Source organism: Acanthochromis polyacanthus, chromosome 6 (genome assembly GCF_021347895.1).
Source record: "Acanthochromis polyacanthus isolate Apoly-LR-REF ecotype Palm Island chromosome 6, KAUST_Apoly_ChrSc, whole genome shotgun sequence".
Classification (NCBI taxonomy): Eukaryota; Metazoa; Chordata; class Actinopteri; family Pomacentridae; genus Acanthochromis; species Acanthochromis polyacanthus.
The window spans coordinates 40,255,532-40,278,535 of record NC_067118.1 but is presented as its reverse complement, the minus strand read 5'-3'; the positions used below and the strand labels follow the sequence as shown (position 1 = coordinate 40,278,535).

General features: G+C 41.4%; 1 protein-coding gene across 6 annotated transcripts in view; it reads right to left on the bottom strand.

The window, feature by feature from the left end:
- LOC110959660 (neural cell adhesion molecule L1-like protein) overlaps positions 1-22,382 on the bottom strand; it is a 38,550-nt gene extending 16,168 nt beyond the window's left edge. For 3 of the 6 annotated variants that reach the window (XM_051950187.1, XM_051950188.1, XM_051950189.1), the window contains exons 1-23: positions 22,224-22,381; positions 19,566-19,735; positions 18,932-19,040; positions 18,634-18,821; positions 17,221-17,343; positions 15,439-15,609; positions 14,766-14,877; positions 14,502-14,683; positions 14,246-14,380; positions 12,321-12,461; positions 10,579-10,690; positions 9,701-9,864; positions 8,872-9,037; positions 8,603-8,727; positions 8,276-8,380; positions 7,006-7,203; positions 6,562-6,632; positions 6,215-6,437; positions 5,989-6,024; positions 5,212-5,327; positions 2,829-3,033; positions 2,393-2,515; positions 568-750 (exon numbers count right to left, since the gene is read on the bottom strand). In XM_051950187.1, the coding sequence (XP_051806147.1) occupies positions 568-750; positions 2,393-2,515; positions 2,829-3,033; positions 5,212-5,327; positions 5,989-6,024; positions 6,215-6,437; positions 6,562-6,632; positions 7,006-7,203; positions 8,276-8,380; positions 8,603-8,727; positions 8,872-9,037; positions 9,701-9,864; positions 10,579-10,690; positions 12,321-12,461; positions 14,246-14,380; positions 14,502-14,683; positions 14,766-14,877; positions 15,439-15,609; positions 17,221-17,343; positions 18,634-18,821; positions 18,932-19,040; positions 19,566-19,647 (3,070 nt within the window). In that variant the 5' untranslated portion in view covers positions 19,648-19,735; positions 22,224-22,381. Of the gene's footprint in view, positions 1-567; positions 751-2,392; positions 2,516-2,828; positions 3,034-5,211; positions 5,328-5,988; positions 6,025-6,214; positions 6,438-6,561; positions 6,633-7,005; positions 7,204-8,275; positions 8,381-8,602; positions 8,728-8,871; positions 9,038-9,700; positions 9,865-10,578; positions 10,691-12,320; positions 12,462-14,245; positions 14,381-14,501; positions 14,684-14,765; positions 14,878-15,438; positions 15,610-17,220; positions 17,344-18,633; positions 18,822-18,931; positions 19,041-19,565; positions 19,736-22,223 lie in introns of all 6 variants that reach the window. The other 3 variants (XM_051950185.1, XM_051950186.1, XM_051950190.1) reach the window with 3 other exon arrangements.
- Between the last annotated feature and the right edge of the window lie 622 nt (positions 22,383-23,004).

The window sequence follows — 23,004 nt, the reverse complement described above, 5'->3', positions numbered from 1 at the left end:
TTTTACATGTCACAGCTTTTAGGGTTTTTAAATGTTTCTAAATCCTCAAACTTTCTGATTATTTCCAGCTTCACATGAAAACTTTCAAGGTATTCTCAGACTTCGAGCTAAACTATTATCTGTGTTATACTTTCACATTGTTACTTTCCTGACTCTTTGTGCTTGATCAAACCCTCTTCATTGTTCAGTTTTACGTTTTGACAAGTGTAACCCCAGAGAGGACTGTGTATTTAACTTAGAAGTGTTACAAAGATCAAACTCTTCTACATTTTCTAACCTCAGCTGACCTCAAATACGCCAGCAGGGCCAACGGTTCTTTTAAACTTGACGGTGCACATTCATTACATAGCCTTCATGTCGGAAAGAAATGTTTTCAAAGGCTGATTAGGGCTCCCTGCAACCATACAAAGCCGTTTCATTTATTCTCTGGTACAATTATTCATTTGCATTAATATTTCCGCTTTGAATTAATGCATTAAACCATATCTGCTACTGTGCTTCAACCTCGCCGATGGGATTTTGATGCCATTTCAAGCCACGCTGCCGCCACTGATTTAATCTACTCACTTCCTGTGGACACCGTCCTGCTCTCCTCGGCCAGAGGAGGTCCGCAACCAGTCTGAGTGCAGGCGCTGAGCTGGAATCGGTAGAGGCTGTCCCCCTCCAATCCCAAAACCTGCCACTGGGTGGTTTCGGCCCCAGTGATGTTCACCTCCTGGGAGTCCACCACCTCCAGTGTGGTCTCATTAACTATAGATGGAGAGGAAAGATGTGAGGTCAGTTCATGTGAGCCTGTGACGGATCGACGGCAGAAAGAAGTCATCACAGTCAGGTCGTGTTGTAGCGCTAATGGAACACAACTACAATGAGGGTCAATAGCCGAGGGAGGGGGGAAGATGAAGACATGTCAGGCTAACTCATGCAGAAAGTGAATATGGCTGATACATGTCGTGACAGGTGAGCTGAGGATGAATACATTATGAAGAAAAGGCAAGAGAGAAGATGAAAGGGGGGAAATGAAGAGCTCATGCTGATGGGGGTGGAGGGGGGGGGGTGTAAACAAGTGGATGAAAAGATGGGGAGGAGGAGAAGAGGAATAAGGAGCAAAGCTGCTGGAGGAAGAAGGGGGGAAACTGAGGAGACATTATGAAGGAAGAGATGGGGGAAAAAATGGTGCAGAAGGCAGAAAAATTACAAGAACAGGTGAGAGGAAGGAAGACAAAGAGGAAGAAAAAGGAAGAGTTGCAATCACTAGTAGCATAACATATCACCAAACATGCATTATAGATCAAAGTGTGGTGTGTGTGCAGAATGTTGAAGGCAACACACTTCTGCAGAAACCATTATTGATGCCATTACTGTGTCAATGCTGAACTGCAGGTGAGAGCTCATGTGCCAAGATTTTGTGCCATTTTGCAGCACAGAACACTGCACAGAAGTTTATATCGAATATTTTTGGTAACAAGAGAATCAACTAGATATACAGATCGTATATACAGTGCCACATAGAATATTTTATTCAAAGAAATTAACAGGAAACTAAATTTGAAATACGCTGGAATCAATTCAGCGGAAAAACTTCCAACACCCACAGATTGCACTGTGTGGGAAAAGCTGTGTAAAGTCTGACATCTGATATGGGAAAAAAAAAGAGAAAAAAAAACAGCAAGGAGAGGGGGGACGGAGTGTATTGAAGAGCTGGCCAGACTCCGTGGGTGCAGGTGGAGGCGGTACAGGACTGTCTCTGCCTTACATTTTTTTTGCACAAAAGACTTCAGAAATGTCAGCCAGCGAGAGTGTAGGCTTTGAAAACAGAGACTAATGAAAGCCCCTCACTCGCTCATTCACCCGCACTGTACTCGAGCATAAAGAGGGCTTCTTTTCTGCGAGAAGAAAACGCTTCTGAGCGATAAATGCCAAAGGAATTTGCACAAGAGGCGCACAAACAGCACTAACTTAAATGATCCTTTTGGGGAGCGGGGGAGAAAAAAAAAAAGGCAATCCAGGAGGGTGAGAGATAAGGAGCAGTGAAGAAACTCTCCATCTAAAGTGAGCTGTAGAATTGGACCGTTGCAGACTGTGGTTGGAGGGTTCCGTGTTAAACAGTGCCACCTACTGCATGGGACGCTGACACACAAGTGAAGAGGATAAGATGGTGTTGGCGACATGTTTTCATCCAATCGAACCTCTTGTGTGTGTAAAAGTGAACTGTAAAATCCACACTTCCTCCACTGCCACCTGATTCTTCCTGTTCCCTCTTCACCTCTACTTATGCTGCAGCTACACTCCCCCTCATCACACCTCAGACAAAGCGCTGAGCTGCCACAAAGAGGAATATATTAATGAAAAACCTCACACAGGACTAACAGACAAAGGCGGTGTGTGTACATACTGAGCTGGTACTGCAGCAGGTAGCCAGAAAGGATGCCGTTTGCCTCCAGCGGTGGACCCCAAACCAGCAAAGTGGAGTCTTCCTTGGGATTGGAGGCAGTCAGGATGGGGATTTGCACTGGAACTGTAAAAACGACAGAAATTGTAAGAATATTTAATTTTTTTAGATAATATCCTGTACATGGTTCACTGTTAGCTTGTTCTGCATTTGGAATCACTTGAATCACTTTCAGGATGGGTCATACTTTCCATTTTCTGGCCCTTTGCTTACTAAACCAGCATCCTCTTATAAGCGCCTTTGTTGTTTCCAGAGATTACATTCCTCTGTCTTGTTGCTTTAATCAGTTTAAAGCGTGACCGGTGCTTTTAGCTTTAGTGTATTTTGCCCACATGAGTGAACAAACACAATTTATTTTGGTGTTTTTTTGTCGCCTCACCTCCCTCCGGAGTGCTGAAGGTGACCGGATCGCTCCTGGGCCCGTTGCCCTTCTTATTGAAAACATTGACGGTGAGTTTGTACTCAGAAAAAGGCTCGAGTTGCGGCACAATGGCATGACTCCTCTTCCCAGGGATAGACAAGGACTGATGCTCATCTAAAGTCTTGTTGGGGTTCAGCAGACTTTTTCTCCTCAACCAGTGAATCTGTCAAAAGACATAAATAGAAAAATGGTAACAGATGAGAAGGACAAAGTCGTACTGACACATTTCTCTTTGTCACTTTTCCTCTCTCAGTGTACTTTTGTTCACTGCAGCTACACAGATAAACACATACTTCATAACTGTAATTATCTGATTAAATTACACATCACTAACGATTAACAGTCACATACATGTCTGCAAAAACAAAACGAAAGAAACGAAAGCATTACTTGCTGAATTCATGAAATAATACAATTACTGCACTCAAACCTGAGAGAACATTCAGAAATCTCTTTGAGTTTGTCCTCCACAGATGGTGCTTTAAGAAAATCATTTAAACAGTGACGGCGGACCATTCACAAAACAGACATTAGTTCCTTTACAAAATCTTGACTCCTTACAATTTCAAGAAAGGATCTTTCTCTGCGTGCTTATTTCTCAGATCAACATTGTCAAGTTAAGATGAGAAGAAACTTTATTCTTCAAAAAAGTTTTAGCTTAATATTTTAGAAGCAATTTATCAAACACAATACCCTGTTCAACAATAGCATAATTCAGCTTTACACACGTCATACTGCTAAGGAAGACTCGTTGTGAAAGGATTTAAGGCTGAGGTCAGAGAGTATTTGAATGTAGAACCCACAATATGAAAGAAGTATGTGCTGTAAAGTCACAATGCGGTTTAAATAAGTAGTCATTCTCTTGGAGAGCTGTCTTTGGTTATGACAAACTGAATACAGATGAGTGAAAGGGGATTAAACAAGAATACGAAGACACAAAAAAAATGCGAGATTTTGATCTTTCAATTAAACATTTCAAAACCAAATTGCGGGCTGCACAGTGCAGTAGTGGTTAGCACTTTCGCCTTGCAGCAAGAAGATCCCCGGTTCGAATCCCGGGGTGGGCCTGGGATCTTTCTGCATGGAGTTTGCATGTTCTCCCTGTGCATGAGTGGGTTTTCTCCGGGCGCTCCGACTTCCTCCCACAGTCCAAAAATATGATGATTAATTGGTTACTCTAAATTGTCCGTAGATGTGAATGTGAGTGTGATTGTGTGTCTGTATATGTAGCCCTGTGACAGACTGGTGACCTGTCCAGGGTGTCCCCTGCCTTCACCCGAGTCAGCTGGGATAGACTCCAGCACCCCCCGCAACCCTAGTGAGGGTAAAGCGGTGTATAGAGAATGGATGGAAAACCAGATTGCTCTTTTAGTCTGCTGTCTTTCCAGGAATTCTGAAAATGAGCTTCACTGGGCTTTATTTCAACAAAAAAAATATGGATAGGGCTTAATTTTAGATTACAGTTGTAAGTAATACTACTCCTACTACTAGTACTACAGTACTACCACTACTACTATGCTATACTAATATACTAATAATAGTATAATAGTAGGGCAACTAATTATTACATATATTATATATATTAGAAGAAAAGCACTCAGAGAGCACAGTACTCCGCCAAGGCTACTCAGTCGTATAATTTCTGACTGATAAGTCTCGGTAAGTCTGCAGTGGCGGATTTGAAGTAGGATCGCAATAATGTGATTGTCAGCAGGCAGCTGATGTAGTGTTCACTTGTTGTCATGGTTACAGTGACACCATGCCGCTATCTCGGAATGATACAGAAATCTTTAACAAATCTGTGGATCCAGACTAAAAGCCGCATCACTGCCAAAATCTAATCAGTTGGTCTTTGTGTCATTTCTGCCCTTCCCTGAAAATTTCCTCCAAATCTGTTTGTCTGTTTTTGAGTGATGTTGCCCACAGACAGACAAACAGAAGGACAAACATATGCCGATCGTCACATAACATTGCCACGTTCCTTGGCGGAGTAATAATATGCTTGAGTACCTACAAATTACCTGTACACTTTGTATTTATTTTAAACTTAAAAATGCATCAGTTTCATTGCAAATCACAATGACAAAAAAATGCACTCTATTGTATTCTATTCCCAATAAGTTTTTAGTATAGCTGCCAATTGCACCCCATTATCTCTTTTTGCCAGTAAAAACCAGTAGTAGCAACGTGTATATTCCAGATCAAGTCAATATTTGCGTGTTGTTGTATATATTTCATGATTTTAAAGTTTTACAAGCTACTGTTTGGACATCCTTTGGTGCATGTGAAGCCCACAGTTATACAGGAGTGCTGAAACAACTTCAGCACCACTTAAACTTACGTGATATCCCCCCAGATGGCCGCGCACTGTGGCGGGGGGAACCTGGGTCCAGCTAACTCTCAGAATAGTGGTGTTGATCACCTCCACTGCTATGTCCCGTGGTGCTGCAGTGGGAACTAAAACAGCAAGAGGGAGAGACAGAACTTCAGGCAAGAGTACTTTTTAGCAGTATCACAAAAGAAATTAAATATATGGATAGAAAATGCTTAGATGCAGCGAGTAGCACAATAAAAATAATCCTGTTAGATAATCAGAGCCTAATTAGAAGGCCTGAGGTGTCGTTCTTTTGGTTGGGCTTGGTTAGGATGCTAAAAGAACAGACAGACGCTGGTTGATCAGTGTAAAAGAACAGAGAAAATACTCTCAGCTAGACACCAAATGAAGCTGATTTTCTATTCATAGCAAGGGGGAAAGTACAACGGCAAACATGAAATGGAAATGGCGTCAACATTTTCTGCTCTACGTGTTATTCTAACGGTAGAAGGGGAAGATGGAGGCACAGCAGACGCTAGAGACAGAAGCAGCCATTGAGCCTCGGTAGGCCTACAGCGCAGAATGTGTTGTGATCTGTCAAATCTCCAACAGCTTCTGAGACAGAAGTGAGAATTTGACATCCCCTCTCTTCTGCAAAGGTTATCTGCCACCTGCCAGGCTCAGCGATGGTGTTTTGTTTTTTTCTCTTTTTCATTTTCAGGGGGAGGGGAGGAAAAGTCACTACTGCACACCTGCACGGGGTTAAAACCTCGGGTAAGAGGAGAGAAAAGAATGGAACTTAACCTGACACATTTTCCCGCAGACAATGCCAAAAGACAACTGAGGACACAGTGGGAAATGATAACAGAAGGAGTTCAGAGTGTGTCACAAGCAAAAAACAAACAAAAAACGGCTAAATGTGCTAGTTGGCTTCGGGGGATGTTGTAATGAAAACAGCGAGTTGCATATAAACATCATATGCTGGGATTATGTGTTTAATATATTCACAACATGAATGCATCCAACTCACCATCTTCTCCAGAGTAACCTGTAAAAACTTTGGGTTCTGGTGCCCAGCCGTGGCTGTTCCTGCTGTGAATTTTGATCTCATAGGGGATGAAGGTGGACGTGTTCCTCACAACAAAGGAGTGACGTTTGACCAGGTGTTCCGTCCACTGATCCTCCACCCCCAGCCTGCGGTAGCTCACCTCGTACTCAAGGCCTGGGCCATTTTGCTCAATAGGCAACAGCGGCTGAGGTATGACAGAGTATTGACAGGCTCAGATATTACTGAAACTGTTTCCATGCTTATTTTTAGTGTGCAATCTTGGAGATAGAGATGCTTTTTACAAAACAAAAAAATAGAAAATCTCCTACCTCCCAGCTAATGTCCATTTGATGAGGGAGATGGCCTTGAATTTTGATGTTTTCTGGGTTCCTGTCAGGAGCTTTGGGGAGATAAATGTAGTTGCATAATCATATTTCACTACAAAAGAGGAAAAGAAACCCTGCGTCTCCTGGCTTTTTTAACTATCCCCTGTAACTTCCAACAAAACTGCAATTTTTACCCCTTACTTAAGCAAACACATTGGCAATTTTAGTGTCCAGATTTAGTTAAGGAGCAGCATGTGCTGAAGATAATACTTGGGGCCCTGAGAGCCAAAAATATCCACACCCCTGCTGCGACATTGTCCTGTGGCCAAAAGCTGGCTTTAACACAACGCTCCTCTCTGCATATTTCAAAAGAAATGTTAAAAGTCGTGTGCTCTGACAATCGACAGATGATCACAGCTGAACATAATAAGAGGAAGCGAGTCTCACCAGCAGGGGGTGTTGGGTATCTCCCGGTGGGCTCACTGGGGGGTCCAGGTCCAACAGCATTAACAGCGTACACTCTGAACTGATAGTTAAGGTGTCCGTGCAGCGCCAGCTCAGCTGTTGCCTGGTTACCGGCCACTTTCTGTAGCTCCCTCCACCTTCCGGGCTCCCATTGGCTCTCCTCGTACTCCACCACGAATTCTGTTCCCACAGGGGAGAGAGCAGACGTACACATGTAATCACCATAAGACTGATAATCACAGCTACACTCACTGATAGGCTACCTATAGCAGAGACTGCACACACGTCTGGACTAAAACTGGAAACTGGATTCTTGATGCTGTTATGAGGATGAAGTTTTTCTAACATGATTTTATTTATTACCAACTTATTTTTGAAACCCTTACCACTATTCAAACCTGCATGATTGTCCTGTATTTTTCAACAAAAAGGTTGTAGCTTGGTTTTCAATTAAATTTTATAGGTTCCAATATTGTATCAAAGATGCTCTGTGGAGGTCCTGATGTCTAACAGCACCATGGGGCTGGTTTTAAATGAGTGAGCTTCTGTTTTGTCTTGTGCAAGAACACAAGCAGGTTGCACGGTTGCTTGGTGGTTAGCACCTTGGACTTGCAGCTAGAAGATCCCCGGTTCACATCACGGCCTTCCGTGGATCTTTTTGCGTGTAGTTTGCATGTTCTCCCTGTGCATGCCTGGGTTTCCGCTGGGTACTCTGGCTTCCTCCCACAGTCCAAAAGGTTAATCGATAACTCTAAATTGTCCATGAGTGTGATTGTTTGTCTGTATATGTAGCCCTGCGATAGACTAGCCACTTGTCCAGGGTGTCCCCTGCCTTCGCGCCTGCCACCTTAATGAGGATTGAGCAGTGTATAGATAATGGATGGATGGATGGTTGGAAGAGCGCAAGAAATACACACTTCTACCAATGGTATCACACAGATCAATAGATGGTGGTAATGGACCAAGAATTAGAGCAATGCAGAAAATAATGAAAGTGTTTGCAAGTAAACATGGCACATAAAAAATGGAGGATTCAAACATAGTTTTAAATCTGTATGAGAACAGGCTCCTCAAAACAAAACACAATGATTTCCAGCGAGTACTTTTTATATTTATAGCTTACAAAAACGGTAAAAGCTTGAACAGGATTTATTGCGTTTTAAACTTATTTTACTTTTTATACTTTAATACTTATGTGTTGTTTCTCTGAGAATTATTAAGATTTTCCACCTCTTCCACATGGACTTTTTACCTGTTACAGAGCTGTTGTGATCGCTCCCAGGTATCCAGGACAGAACCACATTCCTCGGACTCTTGATTTCAGATATCTCTAAGTTCTTTGGAGCGTCGGGAACGTCTGCAACACAAAATAAATAAAAAGCCATTAGATACTCAGAAACAATCTCACCTTAGCAATCAAGACAAGTTGAGAATTTAAATGCAGCAGTGAACAAATTACAGAATTTACACAACATCCTGAACCACAATGCAATGTTCTGTTTTTTATTACATCACTGTCTACATTCTGTATAGTTTCTCAAAGTGTCTAAATTATGCATTATTCAATAAATAATCTTACCCAGTACTGTGAGCAGTGCGGTGGCATGGTCCTCGTCCAGACTTGTTTTAGCGACGCATGTGTATGTTCCCTGATCATCCAGGTTCACATTCATGATGTGCAGCCGGCCGCCGTCCACAAAGTGTCTGAACACGTGAGGACATTCATTAGGCTTGAGAGTAACGTGAACCAATCAAACAAGTAGGAAAGATGCAGTGAATATATACAATAGCTGTGCCAAAGATGCACAGTTCTCTCCATTTTTAGTCATTTTAATGCTAGAAAATCACCTGGAATCTGTCTCTGAGGAAAGTACGATCTCCTTCCCATCTTTCATCCAATCCACCTTAAAGCTGTCCTGCAGACTTTTATCATGTTCCGCATGGCACATCAACTGAGCCGTGGTTCCACTGACAATTTCCACATCCTGAGGTGCAACTACTATTTTTGTAGGATCTAAAGATAAAACACAATACCACAAATAAAATCACAGATAAGATTGTTGCAGCAGAAGTTGTTTTTTGTCTTTTTAGGCTGAAGACAGTGAAATAATCATTCAGTCGTTCCTGTTTCCTTTAAAAAAGATGTAGATATCTAAAGTTGAGCCTAATTGCTCCCTTCATGAATGGGCATATCCTCAATTTAATTACCTCTTTGATGACGGAAATAGGGAATCAATATTTTAAAGGTCATTTTCATTTATGAAATGATTATTTAAATATACTTCTGACTATGTTCCGACACGTTATTTTTTATGCCGCATCTATTTATAACATCAATGAAAGATTAATCACAGGAAAACATGATGAAAAGAATAAAATCCTACCATCTAGATCTTAAACTGGAGGGCTTCATTTACAATCACACAACACTTTTTATGTTAGGTGGTTTTGTACACAAGAGACAGTCTGATGAAGTGCAAAATCTGTGCCTCTCAGTTGTAAAAGCAAAGGCCCAAGTGGTTACAGCATAGGTACACTTTTGTTCATTTTCATTTTAAAGTGTGAGTTCACTTGAATAACAACAAAAAAAGAAAAGCAAACTGAACATTTGGCTCTTGTGTGCAGCGCCTGCCATTACTCGTGATTATAGAAAGGTGTGATTATGTTGCTCAGATACCTTTCACATCCAGTACAGCCATGACAGATGACTTTCCCTCCGAGTTACTGGCACCACACATATAAACTCCACTGTCGCCTTTTTCTGTACTAATGATTTTCAGTGATTGTCCGTTCTCCAGAGCAACGAAACGTTCTCCCTCGATGGCTGTCTCATCTTTGGACCTGGGAGACAAACGTAGTGTGTTTATCACTCTTCTGACATCACAAGTGTGAATCAAAAAGTGCAATTTTGCTACAGATTTAATCATACCTGGTGTATATCACATTTTCAATATGCAGTATCACTTTATGCATGTTTTATATTGTATTTTTTGTTCATATTTATTCTTCTTTCAAAGAATTCCACTTGATTCAAATTAAAAATTAAGTAAGAGCACCTTGAAAGTGAGGGTTTGAGTTACAGCAGTAAATTAATTAAAGGAAAACACGGTTGGGGTTGTTGAGCCGACTTGAAGGAAACATCGCTGATTGGAATCTGAAGTGCGATCTTAACACTCTGAGTGTTTCTGGAACGTCGAGAATGTTTTGTCATCGACTCTCTGAGAACCTATTTCGCCTTTGTGGAAGTGTAGCTGAGCTGCCGAGGTAGTTAATAGGATTTAATTAGGCCTAATTTCAGGGAACGGAAGAGGATTATCTCATTAAACAGACATACAGTAAGTGTCAGCATCAGACTGTGTCATACAGACGGCTGAAGCACTGTGGGATTAATGGCATGACTCTGCCGCTCTGCTTCGTTCTTTAGACCGTTCAAAGCTAATACAATGAAGCAGCTATTTTAAAATGATCAGCTATATGTGTAATCTTACCACTGATATTTTTCTGTTGTGTACATATGGGTAGTGGCCATTGTCTAAGCAGTTTCTCACTACTTACCATGTGATGTTGGATGGTGGAGAGCTGAAAACAGTGCAGTTCATGATGGCGTCCCCTCCAAGCACTACAGCGTACTCAGCGTAGTCTCTGGTCAGTATAAGAGGAGCCACGTCTGAAAGCAAAGGGAAGGAGGTGAGAATAAACAGCCTCAAAAGTCAAGTGAAATGAATGAAAATACAGATATCGTTCAGACATAAACATACTGACATTTAAATAAATACCTGCAAATTACAGTATGCCATGTGGTTGTGGCTCTTTAAGATGTGGCTCCTCTTAATCAATTGGTCATTTTATAGAAAGCCAGCTGGCTACGATTTTGGTAATTCATTTGAAGATTTTGTGGCTTGTTTTGGAGGTTTTCAGTGGATTGGTGCCACCTTAATTAGCAGAACTTTAGCATCTTTACACCCAGCTAGAGCGCCGGCATCGACCAACCAGATGCTTTTGGATGTTTTGAAATTGAGGCAATCAAACCTTCGCAGTAGCTTCTCCTGATCTCTGGAATAGTTTGTCTTTTCATATAAGAACTGCTCAGACTTTAGAAACTTTCGGGTTGTTTCTAAGGACCCACCTGTTCTCAGTGGCGTTCAATTCAAACAGCGCCTGAAACCCCGACTTCATATTTTATGGTGCTGTAACTTTTTGTTCTTATTATTTCATTGTCATATTTAATTCATATTTGTCTTAGTTATTCTGTTTTACGGCTTGCTATTTAAATTGTACAGCACTGCGGTTCAACTCTTGTTGTTTTTAAATGTACTTTAGGAATAAATTAGACTTTAATATCACAATCCGTTGCTTCCACTTTCAAAAATGCGAATACTTGCTTGACGTTACACAAAAATGAATAAATAGCAAATCAAATATCAGAGGAAGTAATGAAATAAGAAATTAATTGAGAGTTCTAAGTCTTACTTAGTTGCAGATCTGCTTAGCTTTAATGTCAGCAGGAAGTAGAGGAGCAAACAGAGCGGGGCGTCTGTTTTAGACAAGAGAGGAAGCTAAAACATCAAATCTACTCCTCCAGATTATGAGTCATGTTGGAAGTAGCATTCACAGCGTTCAAATGGAAGGAAATCATTTAATCAACCGTGACTACTGCTTCAATGCAGGGTGCTATGAGCGATAAAGGCGGGTCCTTGGCATGTCGATCCCATGTTCACATGAAGTTCGACAAGACATTGAACCCTGACTCTGCTCCTGATGGTCGGGCCTCGCGTTGCAGTGCAGCTTTTATTCCATTAGCGTGACAAGCTGTGAAGAATTTAAGTGCTTTGGATAAAAGCTCCATAATTATTTCTAAAAAATTTACAGCATAGAAGATCAAGTCAGACTTCAGCTGAGGGAGAAAAGGTCCCATTCATGCTCCAACAGGCAAACCATGAATGGGTGACATCTGAGTGCATCTAAGTTTTAGAAAGATGGAATACAGCGGCAGAGGTTGCAGAAACTCTTAAGGCTATGTGGGCGTAAGTGCTTCTTCTTCTTTATAGAGGCAGCACAACAGTCTCTATCACAATCAGCCAATAAGAAGATGGACCTAAATGAATTCTGGGATCCATTACTGTCAGGGCCACAAGCTAATTTAGGCAAATGCTTTCCGGATGACAACAACCCCTAAGAACCTGTGAGATCAGATAAAACAATGTTTGCAAAATGAATGAAGCTCAGAATGTGAAGCAGCTGCAGGTTGCTTGAGTCTGCACAAACACTTCAGACTGTGTTTCTGTTGTCGTACTCACTGGCGACCATGACGTTAACGTTGGCCAGAACGCTGCCGTGGACGTTGGAGGCTTCACACTGGTACACAGCGCTGTCCTCTGGTTTGGCATTATGAAACGCTACGGTGTCATCGAGCACCTGAATGCTGTTCAGCTCATCGTCTGACAGAAACACACAAGTCACATTAAAAAGTCAGAACAGTGGAAAATTGTGATCGTAAAGCAGCTCATCAAAAAGTGAGTTTCAAAGTCCATGTGCTATTGCTGTTGAAAATGCTTTTGATCAGAAAGCCAGGAGGAAAACAGCTTTACCTATGCTGTGCTTGCTCTGACTGCAGAATATCTGTCATTCAGAACCAGCAGTTAGTAATATCCTATTGCCTTCAGCAAGGCCAGAGACCTCCAGTGATCCTCCTCTCTCCCCCCAAACCCTTTACAATAGACACTGACTCCATGTGTTACATGAACACACAGCTTTAAACTATGATTACTGTCACAAGAAGGGGAAGAAAAGATAAGAAAAAGAAAAAATATATGTATAAACAGTTTGGGGTCACCCAGACAATGTCATGTTTTCCATGAAACTCACACTTTTATCCATGTGCTAACATAACTGCACAAGGGTTTTCTAATCATCAATGAGCCTTTCAACACCATTAGCTAACACAATGTAGCATTAGAACACAGGAGTGATGGTTGCTGGAAATGTTCCTCTGTACTCCTATGGAGATATTCCATTAAAAATCAGCTGTTTCCATCTAGAATAGTCATTTACCACATTAACAGTGACTATACTGGATTTATCATTCATTTAATGCTATTTTCATTGAAAAAAAAGATTTTCTTTCAAATAATAAGGGCATGGATGGATGGATGGATGGATGGATGGATGGATGGATGGATGGATGGATGGATGGATGGGGATCATTTTCAGTTTGAACTGGCCAATCAGAACACATCTATCACCCAATTATATTTGAGATCCTACCTACTCAGTGAACCTATTAAAGAGCAGCCTTGGCCTCTGCAAGGAAGAAATTGAGGTGATGGCTTCTGTAAACCTAATGTCTTTTTAACACGCTGCTCGCTTTAATCAGACCATTACACTTAACTTTAAAAAGCACAATTTCCCCTGTAGCCACTGCAGCAGTAAAAGTCAATAAGGTAAACAGAAAACCAACATGATGGGTGTTTCTGGATGTGGTCAGGGGCAGCACATTTCAAGTTGCGTACATTATACATGATGCAACTTTACATTCTCAGGTGATTAATTTGCGCATTTCTGCACACTACAAGTATTTCTATAACTTCCTATAGTCCTGCTTCACACTTTTACTAACTCACTGACTTTCAACTTTAAAATAAGTCTATTTTACTAAAACATCAAGTCAGATTCCTTCTGTGTGACAACTTATTCGACTTTCAAACTGTTTATTTCTGATTTCCTAATGTGTCAGCCAACCTCTGCCTTACATCATTTTCACATTATAGTGTTGCAATTCTTGCAGAGGAAATTATTGTTATTTAGAATGAATCATTTCAACCCTGGCACTGCAAAGAGAGGACGATTATTACTTTATATGGAATGATTATACATTTCAATTCAGTGTATCTTGTATATAAATAGAGTTTCTTTATTGTCACTGCTCAGTATACAATGAACTTAATCCCGTTCACAAAAGCAGACAACACGTACAGTAGATGTGATTTTTAGAATTGATTAAAATCTCACAGATTGGATTTTGCACAACAAAATAAAATCTGTGCGCAACAATACTTCACAACAATACTGAATCCTGTCTCCTGAGCTTTGAAGAACACAAAGCCAGCAGTTGCTTGTCGCACTGAACTCCAGCTTCTGTGGCTGAAGCTCCTCATTGTGCTTTTGTCCTCCTGCCCGATGGCAAAAGACAAATTAAACCACAGGTGCAATTATTCTCACTCACCTCTGAAAATCTCCCCGTTCCTCCTCCATGTTATGTCTGGCGGTGGTTTTCCACTGACCGAGCACTTGATGTGAACATCAGACCCAATCACAGACAGCTGGCTCTGAGGAGGCTCTGTCTGCCACATTGGCGGCTCTGGGAGATGTTAAGAAGAGCAATGTCGGTCTCAGTCAAAACAAATGCCATCCCCCTCATCAAGAGCTTTCCCAAATGCACCCACAAACGCATGCATAATGAGCTCCTGATGTAGACTAACCTTCCACCACCACATCAAAGTAGTGGACGGCCTTTCCGGCAGAGTTTTCAGCCAAACACATGTACTTCCCCTGATCCCTGTCATCTACTGCAGAAATGGTCAACAGCCTTTGGAAGTTGCTCAGGTTTGTCCGAGCGGGCAGGTCGTGTCCCATTTTGGTCCAGGTTATATTGGGGGTGGGACTAGAAAGTGAAACAATGACATGTTAATACACTGATCGTAACAATATGGTTGTAAAGGTGACGATACAGAATGCGGACATACAGTCCCCCTGGAATGCACTCCAGCTGCAGGTTCTCCCCTTTCAACAACACCACCAGTGACTGAACACCAGAGGGCAGCAGCAGGCTGGGTTTGCTCACTGGGGGGGCTTCGGCTGCATTGAACACAGAGAACAGTCTGCCTCACTCATGTGTATAATTTTAATTAATGATCATTTCAACTGCACACAAGCCTGGCGTCAATCTGTTATCTGCAGCTTTTGGCAGCATGCAAATCAGCGCCCGTTCACATCATATGAAGCATGTTTTGATGTATTCTGTTCAGCCTTTGAGGTGTGACTATCACTCAGTGGCATCGGTGCCATCAGAAGACTCATTGTGGGTTTGTTTTTTTACTGAAACAAAAACAAAATACTGTGACAACAATGCTGGCGGTGAATGTGATGGCTTGTTTTTACCAGCATGTAGCTCAATCCGATGTCATAACAGAGTTTCCTGGAGCATAAACATGGCAAGTCAAGCCTTGCTTCTTGGTATAATCCTTGGATCTTGGAAAACATCCAACGATCTGTTGGTTTTATGTTGTTAGTGTGTTAAGATCTGTATCACATTAGCTTCCCAGGATTCTCTTTCTCTATTCATGACATGCTAATAAAGCTAAGGCGAGCTGCAGTTTTTTTGTGGTTAATGCCGCACAAACTCTGTTGTGAACCTACAGCTTTCGACCACGACAGCCATGGCGGTTTTCTGGACGATGGTGCGTATTGTGTGGAAGGCGGCGAAGCAACAGTAATCCGTGCGACTGTCTTTCTGTAAGGCATTAGAGAAGTACAGGTTGCCATCAGTTCCCATGGAAACCCTCTCATCCTGCTCAATATGCTCGAGACCTGGAAAAACAACATTTCTGTATCAATAAGGCGCCATCAAAAATATCTGCATGTGATTATAGGCCATGTTTAAGATTCATTTTAGCCGGTATGAAAGTACAAATTAGAAATTCATAAAGTGCACCAGATGGATTAAAGCAAAACATTCCAACAAAATCAGCATCAATCAGAACCAGTTTACATATGATACATGACATAATACCAAACTGCAGCTCATTGTGGCTTTCTGTACAATAGATGTTAAAGGAAATGCCCTAAAGAGCTTCTTAGTATAGGCTTTGTGAATTCATAAGTGCACAATTGCAGCATATTTGGTTTAAATAGAGCCATTATTTAAGAAATGGGTCAGTGGCGCTGTGTGTCAGTCCTTGGTCAGCCCCTGCACTGTATTTAAGAGGTTCATTTAAGACATAGCCTCAAGACATTGGCTGTTTTGTCAGTGTTCAAGGCAAACTTAAAAAAAACACATATTTGATTCAGGTTTTTATGAACAAAAGATGCACCGCTGCTACAAAGAGAGCTGTATTTTTGTCATGCACATGGAATAGACGCAGAGAGCGAAGCTGAGTGTCATCAGCGAACGTGTTTGCGTTTTTAAAACCAGCTTTAGACTTTAAAGTCAAGATCATATCTGGCATGATGTTTGATGTGTTTATTGTTGTGACAGTCGGTGGAAACATAAATCTGTGGAACAAAGACTAAAAGTAGACTTAAACAGAACTTAAAACAAGACGTGTGCATGAGTGTTTTCAGTCATTGTTCCGCTGCCTGAGGGCCCGTCCTCCTGAGCACTCAGAAGGCTCTTATGTTTTTGTTTCTGACATCAGTCAGGTTTGTTGGAGGCGGTCGAGGACTTTCAAGGGGTTTGGACAGAAAATCCAACCCCTCTATTGACGAAACACTTCAGACTGAGGTGACCTTTAACGCAGTAAATCACTTTGTGTGGCAGCGGTGGGTAACTCGAGTGTATACCTTTCCTGAGCTGTCCTTATTGTCACTGCTAACTGATAGCCAGGGGGTTGTTTGCCTCCTCCAGTACAAATGCCGTCACCAGACACTGTAGTTCATTTCAGACCTTCACACAACCTAAACTATCCCACCTTAGAACCCTGCACAGCGCCGATAAGGAAACGAATCCCTTTCGTTCTTCTCACTCATGAACACTAAATGTATCAGTACAGTTCAAACAAACCACTTGTTGAATTCTCAGACTCAATCCGAAATACTTAAATCTGTGTTCAACAAGTTCTGTGATTTTCCAGGCAATCACACCAACCTCCTGCTAGAATAAATCTAGCGTGAAGAGAAGTGAAAGGATTCGAGAATTTCTCTCTTGATCTCCAGTTTAATACACTGAATGGGTTTGAGGAGTTTTTCCAAAATGTTATCATTCATGTGACTAACCTTTTATAGACTTTATGCCCAATTTTACACACATGAGCAAGTGCACTACAAACTAGGGATTGAACAGGAAAGAGTGCACTTGTTACCAACCATTCCTTCTCATCCGTGCAACATCAAAATTAAAACACAGCTGCGTGTAATGCTGCAGCTTTTACAGGCACACCTAGCATGTAAATTACGTACATAAACAAGAGCTTCATGACTTACCAAGAGACATCCAGTAGAGCTGACGTGGTGCTACTCCTTTTGGAGGGTTACACTCCAGAATGATTGGTTCCCCTTCCTTAACAAAAACAGGCTCAAGTGTTTCTTTTGGGAACTTAGGGATACCTGATCAAAGAACAGACGAACATCATTATAAAGAACTCAGGAGCATATGGGTCAATATGGAATTGCCCCAGATAGCAAACTGTGGGTGAATCGATGTTGAATCTATGTTGAGACCTAACGTCGAAATTATACAAAAAGCGCAAGGTTGATAAAATGTTGAGTCAACGTTTGCTTTTCAACCATAAATCACACTTTTCCCAGATAGCAAAAGATGTTAAATCAATGTTGAATTAGGGTTAAGAAGGTTGAATTGTGGTTACGGTTGAAGATTGATGGCTGGATCAACGTTGATTCAACAACATTTTGTCAACATTGAAGTTTGTGTTTAAATGATGCCATTGAATCTACGTTGTATTTTGGTTTAATTAAAATGTTTGACAGGTCAATGTTTAATTAATGTTGAATCTATGTTTGCAAACATGTAATCTATGTAAGCAAATGTTGACTCAACATTTTATCAACCTTGCGCTTTCTGTATAATTTCGACATTAGGTCTCAACATAGATTCAACATTGATTCACCCATAGTTTGCTATCTGGGGCAGGACTTCGTGCAACATAGTTGACAGTTTTCAGGCCTAAAATCAACATGGCCGCCTTTAACCAAACACCACATCACATTTTTAGAGAAAGATTCTTCTAAATATTATACACACAATTGAGTAAAATTGAAATTTATAAAGACATTGCAGTAAACCTGTTGACATGTGATAAACCCACACTTGATTCAAATACTACTTTATATTAAATAAGTCAGAAAGCCTTGGAGTCTTTCAGTCTTTTCTTCAGGAGGAAATGACATCATGTGGAGCAGGTCATGTGATCTGGAATTAACACTCTTCCTGGAGTAGTGTTTTTGTTATGGGGAACTTAGTGGAAACTGATTTCTCAGACACAGATATATTTTGTTATTTTACATATAAAATTAGATATATTACCAAAAAAGAAATATCTGTCATGATTATCTCAACTTAATAAAAAGAACACAATCCAAACCATTTCTGAATCAGCTCATTTTATTATTGTTTTGCTGATTAGAAGGTGGTCATTATTAAATTTGGACGGTTATTTAGTTGATATCTTAGTGATATCCAGTCGTTTTTTATTAATAAGTGATCGTTTCAGTAATAAATAATTATGAAATTTGTGAAGACATGATCATAATGAACATGAAAAACATTACCTTTTTTTCCTTTTAATAAAAATATATGCAAGATATATCCCCTGGACTTCAAAAGTCCTTCAGTTATATATTGTCCCATATAATGTTCCTATGTAAAAAGTCACTTACTGGGGACTATTAGCTCCACCTCCTCCGTTATGGCAGTTCCCAGCTTGTTGGAAGCATAGCATCGGTATTTACCCTGGAACTGAGAGAGCTGCTTGCTGTGAAGCACAAACGTGCCATTTTTGCGGTGTGTTTTGTTTGTTGTGAATTCTGAGTAGTTGAATTCTTTTCCATCCTTCGTCCATCTGTATCTGTTGGAGCAAAACGACATCCAGCAGGGCTCTATTACTGAATCCTGATTGAAGTTTTGCTGTTTTGTCTCAGTTCATCTTTATTTATTTGGTAAATTCATGTCACTTACTCTGGCGGTGGGTTGCCCCTGGCTTCACACCTGACAGTAATGGTGTTGTCAAAAGGAAGCGCGATAATAGGACCTGATGTATGAGTTACTATGGTTGGAGGCTGCTCCACTATAAAATGGAGACAAATGCACAAAATCATCTCAGGAATGTTAACGCTTACATTTTTGGCAGAAGATTGCACAAAGAAAGAAAAATACAACTTCTTATAGTGTGTCTCTCCTGCTCTTTTTTACTGCTCTGAATGAAGCAGAAAACCAGAATTATGACCAACATATGTGCTGTATAATCTGTAAATAAGGTGCCTTGGACAGACGGTGACCTAAAATGGCACAGCAGAACTTCAGCCTCTAAACAGTGAAATCGTTTCTCTAACACTTGTCACCTAAACAATTTACTCTAAGTTGTTATGTGTTAGCTGTAGCTTTAAAAAAAAAAAAAAGCTCCAAACATTTACGCTGAAGCAGGATAAACACCTCAAAATATAAACACGTGCTTTGACCCATTTTACGCTCTTACAGCAGAGAGAGAGCGTTCAAATTAAACAATGCACATGCCTTCATTATCAAACAAACCTTATAAATCGACTCCTGATTTTCACACTTTGCAAAAGTCTGCACTATCTGACACTCCTACCTTCCAGAGGGATACTGAGGCCCGCGGCCGTGCTGATCGAGGCCAAGAGCAGAGCAAGCTGCAGGCTCCCCGCCAACCTCATCACCCTCCACTTATTAATGGAGACAACTGAGATCGGGAGAATGTGTTGATCAGCTGCCGTCAGTTGGAGTTTGTAAGGCACAGAGGACCTAGAGGAGAATATTAAAGTGCTGCATTCAGTAATTCAACTTCGAACCAACAACAGACTGGCCAGTTTCTAAAAGTGGCTAAAAAAAGGCTAATTACAGAAATGCAGCACTGAATGAGTATCCCACATGACCGACTGCTGTGTGAAAATGAATATCTGAGAAAACATCTAGATATTTTATGCTGTTGAATATGTATGTATGGTAGTTTTTATATTCTAGAAGACATATATTGAGTGAAATAAGCAATCAGTGCCATGCCTGAGTATTTCCACCTTGAAACTGCAGTGTACCAACAACATCCTCAAAAACACAGATCCAGACTTCCTGGGTTTATTACATAACAAACCAAAGGAACCAATCATGTCAACTTGCAGGTTGGGGCTTTCTGTGTCAGTATTCGTCTTCAGAATTGGTTTCCAGATCAAGCATGTACTGATAAATTTCTCCAATATTACAACTTCTGTGCAACGTTGAGTAGTTGACAGCATTTGAGCAGAGCTGCAAGTGAGCTGGTGTGCTTGAGCTGCAACGAATAGAGAGGAGTGCATGGAGGAAGAGGCGGGGACTTCACTGATCTGAAGGAAGCAGTGCTGTAGAGTTACATAAGGGAGAAAGAGATTAAGTGTAAGAGAAAAAAAACCCTTCTGAACATGTAATTTTGAAACTCGGAGATGAGTTTTAGGGGTTTAGTGAACGGCCAGAGAGGAACTTTAAACTTTTACAAATACTCTCCACTGTTTTTGTGTCATAATCGCAGCAAAAACACAAATGCCACATTGCTCTGTTTTGATCTTTAATTTCAAATATGTTGACATATTTCAGTCTTTAAAAGAATCTAACTTTCAGTGAAATTAGCAATAAAGTTTGACTTATCAAATTCAACTCAAAAACTTCTGAAGTCCTGCAATCAGCCCTATTGGAAGTACTTGATGTAAGACGTCCTGCTGAAGATTCTTTCCATCTAGCGTCAGTTGTTCGTCATTGTTGTAAAGTTGTCGCACAACACGGCCGAGCCCTCGTCTGGAGATTATCTTTTGAACTGTAAAGCCTGGCCGGTGGCATCGCCTGGCGTGCTTACAGTAAACCCGACTGGCACAAAGGCTAAGCTGCTGTCTGCAACGATCGCTAGATCCAAGATGGCAGTCTATAAATTGGTCTAAGCCCGTCAGTGTTTCACGGCTTACATCCCACAGTGCTGAGACTGCGGCGGCAGCACAAGCAATGCCAAATGGGTTCACCCTCCAGCTAATCCTGCTATCAGGAGAATGAAGGCTGGGAGCTCCTGCAGTCATACAGTACGCTGCTTAACAAAGGCTGAGTGCTACACTGAGTTCTTCTGAGGACACTGGGCTGCATGTGTTGTCCCCTCCTAGTGGGAAAGGTTAATGTGGTAATTGTTATAGACTAGATTCTGGATTAAGCTGCTCGAATTTAGAATCAATTAAGCAAATTGAGAGATTGCAGCGGAGTATTATTTGCAATAAGGGACTTTGAGATTATCTTCCGCAGGTTTGAATAGAGAACAAAGCTGGTTAGATGTTTGTTCCTGTGGAGTGAACATACATGTTCATGTTGCTGTAAAGCTGTAAGCCACTCATTCTAGTCTGCTGCTGCAGGCTGGAGTTAACACACAGAGGAACACACACACACACATGTGCACGCCTCCACTCACACATAATGCTTTGCATAACGAGAAAACTTCACAGGAAGTGTTGAGATTTATGTCACAAAAAGAAAACCACATCAGCAGAGTGGAGTCTGCAAAGTCCTCGTCAGCTGGGAGGCCCGCAGTCCTCAGGTGACATGAGATGTGGGACCTTTTATCAGGATTTGTGCTGATCCTGACGACACATCAGCAACGAGCACATAGCCAACTTTCATTGAAGCGCAGCAAATCCACTGCCTGGTGCACACCCAGAGAACTTTATGAGTTGAGGCAAATTACACAGCTTTAGTATGCACGTGTAGATCTGCAAACCTGCCACTTCAATGATAACTCAAACAAAGCTGACACAGTTCGCTTTGGAGGGGAAAATCCTTAGTGCAAAATAGAGGTGGAGTCCCTATGCAAACAGATAACAAAGCATTTGTTTTTAGAAGCCAAGGGATCTATTACCTGAACACATGGCAGATCATAGCCACAAATCCACAGGGATTGTGTTACCAAAGCCAATAGTTGGCCGAGGCAGGAGGAGTGTGACTACTACACGACTAATCCTCTGCCTCCACACTGTATACAATGACCTCCATACCCTCCTTTCACCTTCACCCCTGTTCTTTCAAATCAAACACACAATCTCTCTAGGACAAAGCAGCAGCCCTGCAGAGAATCACCCTTTTCCCTTCATCTTTTCGCAACGTGCAAACTGCAAAGGAAGCCAGGCTTGTTTGTCCATGGTATTCTAATCAAATACAGATACAATAATTACAAACAGAAACCATTCCCCAGAGATGAGTCAAATCTTTTCAGGAAGCAACCAATACTCACAGTGTTTTGAGTCATTTTACATCTTTAAGTCCACCTCTAGCCGAGGCCCAAGGCAGCTGCAACTACAAGTCCATTTAAAAGTAAAAGACCATCAGGGGATCATTCCAACAACTCTCTCTGAACTAACATCTCTGACATGTCCTTCCTCCTCCTCCACCTCACGTTCCTCCTCTCCTGCTGCCCAGACACGCCTCCCCGCCCGCCCCTCCACTCAAGCAGCTAAAGGAGCGACAGGAGACTCACTGAAGTGACATATGTCGCCAAAGCCTCTCACTTGGCAAAGAGGCTCTCTAAGCGCGCGACAATGACAGGGACAAAGGCTGCACTGCGGGGCTACTCAGCCAGCATTAAAGAATGGGTGGAGAGGAAGTACAGGCATGCCTCTCCCTCTCTTTCTTTCTCTCTCTGTCTCAGTCTTTTTCCTTCCATCTTTCCGTCCTACCTTTACACAAACTACCCATTAACACCCGGCTCCGTCTCAATGATTCTAATGCAACGTGTCTTGGCTCCATTGAAAGGGAAACAGAGTCATCTCCTCTCAGAAGAACAAATCTTTTGTGGAAGTGTACTTTCATCTCCAACACAGCGCTCCAGGGTATTGATAGATGGAGGCCTGGAATGAAAAACACGTCTGAAATAGGCATGATGGTTATGATAAAAGACATGATCTGGTTTCTCCTTTCAATTTCTTTTTGTATTGTTTGTTTTTTTATCAAGCAGGCGTAGTTTCTTATCTGGAGAAACATAAAGAAGGATTCAGCTCTGTCTGAATTTCTTCTTC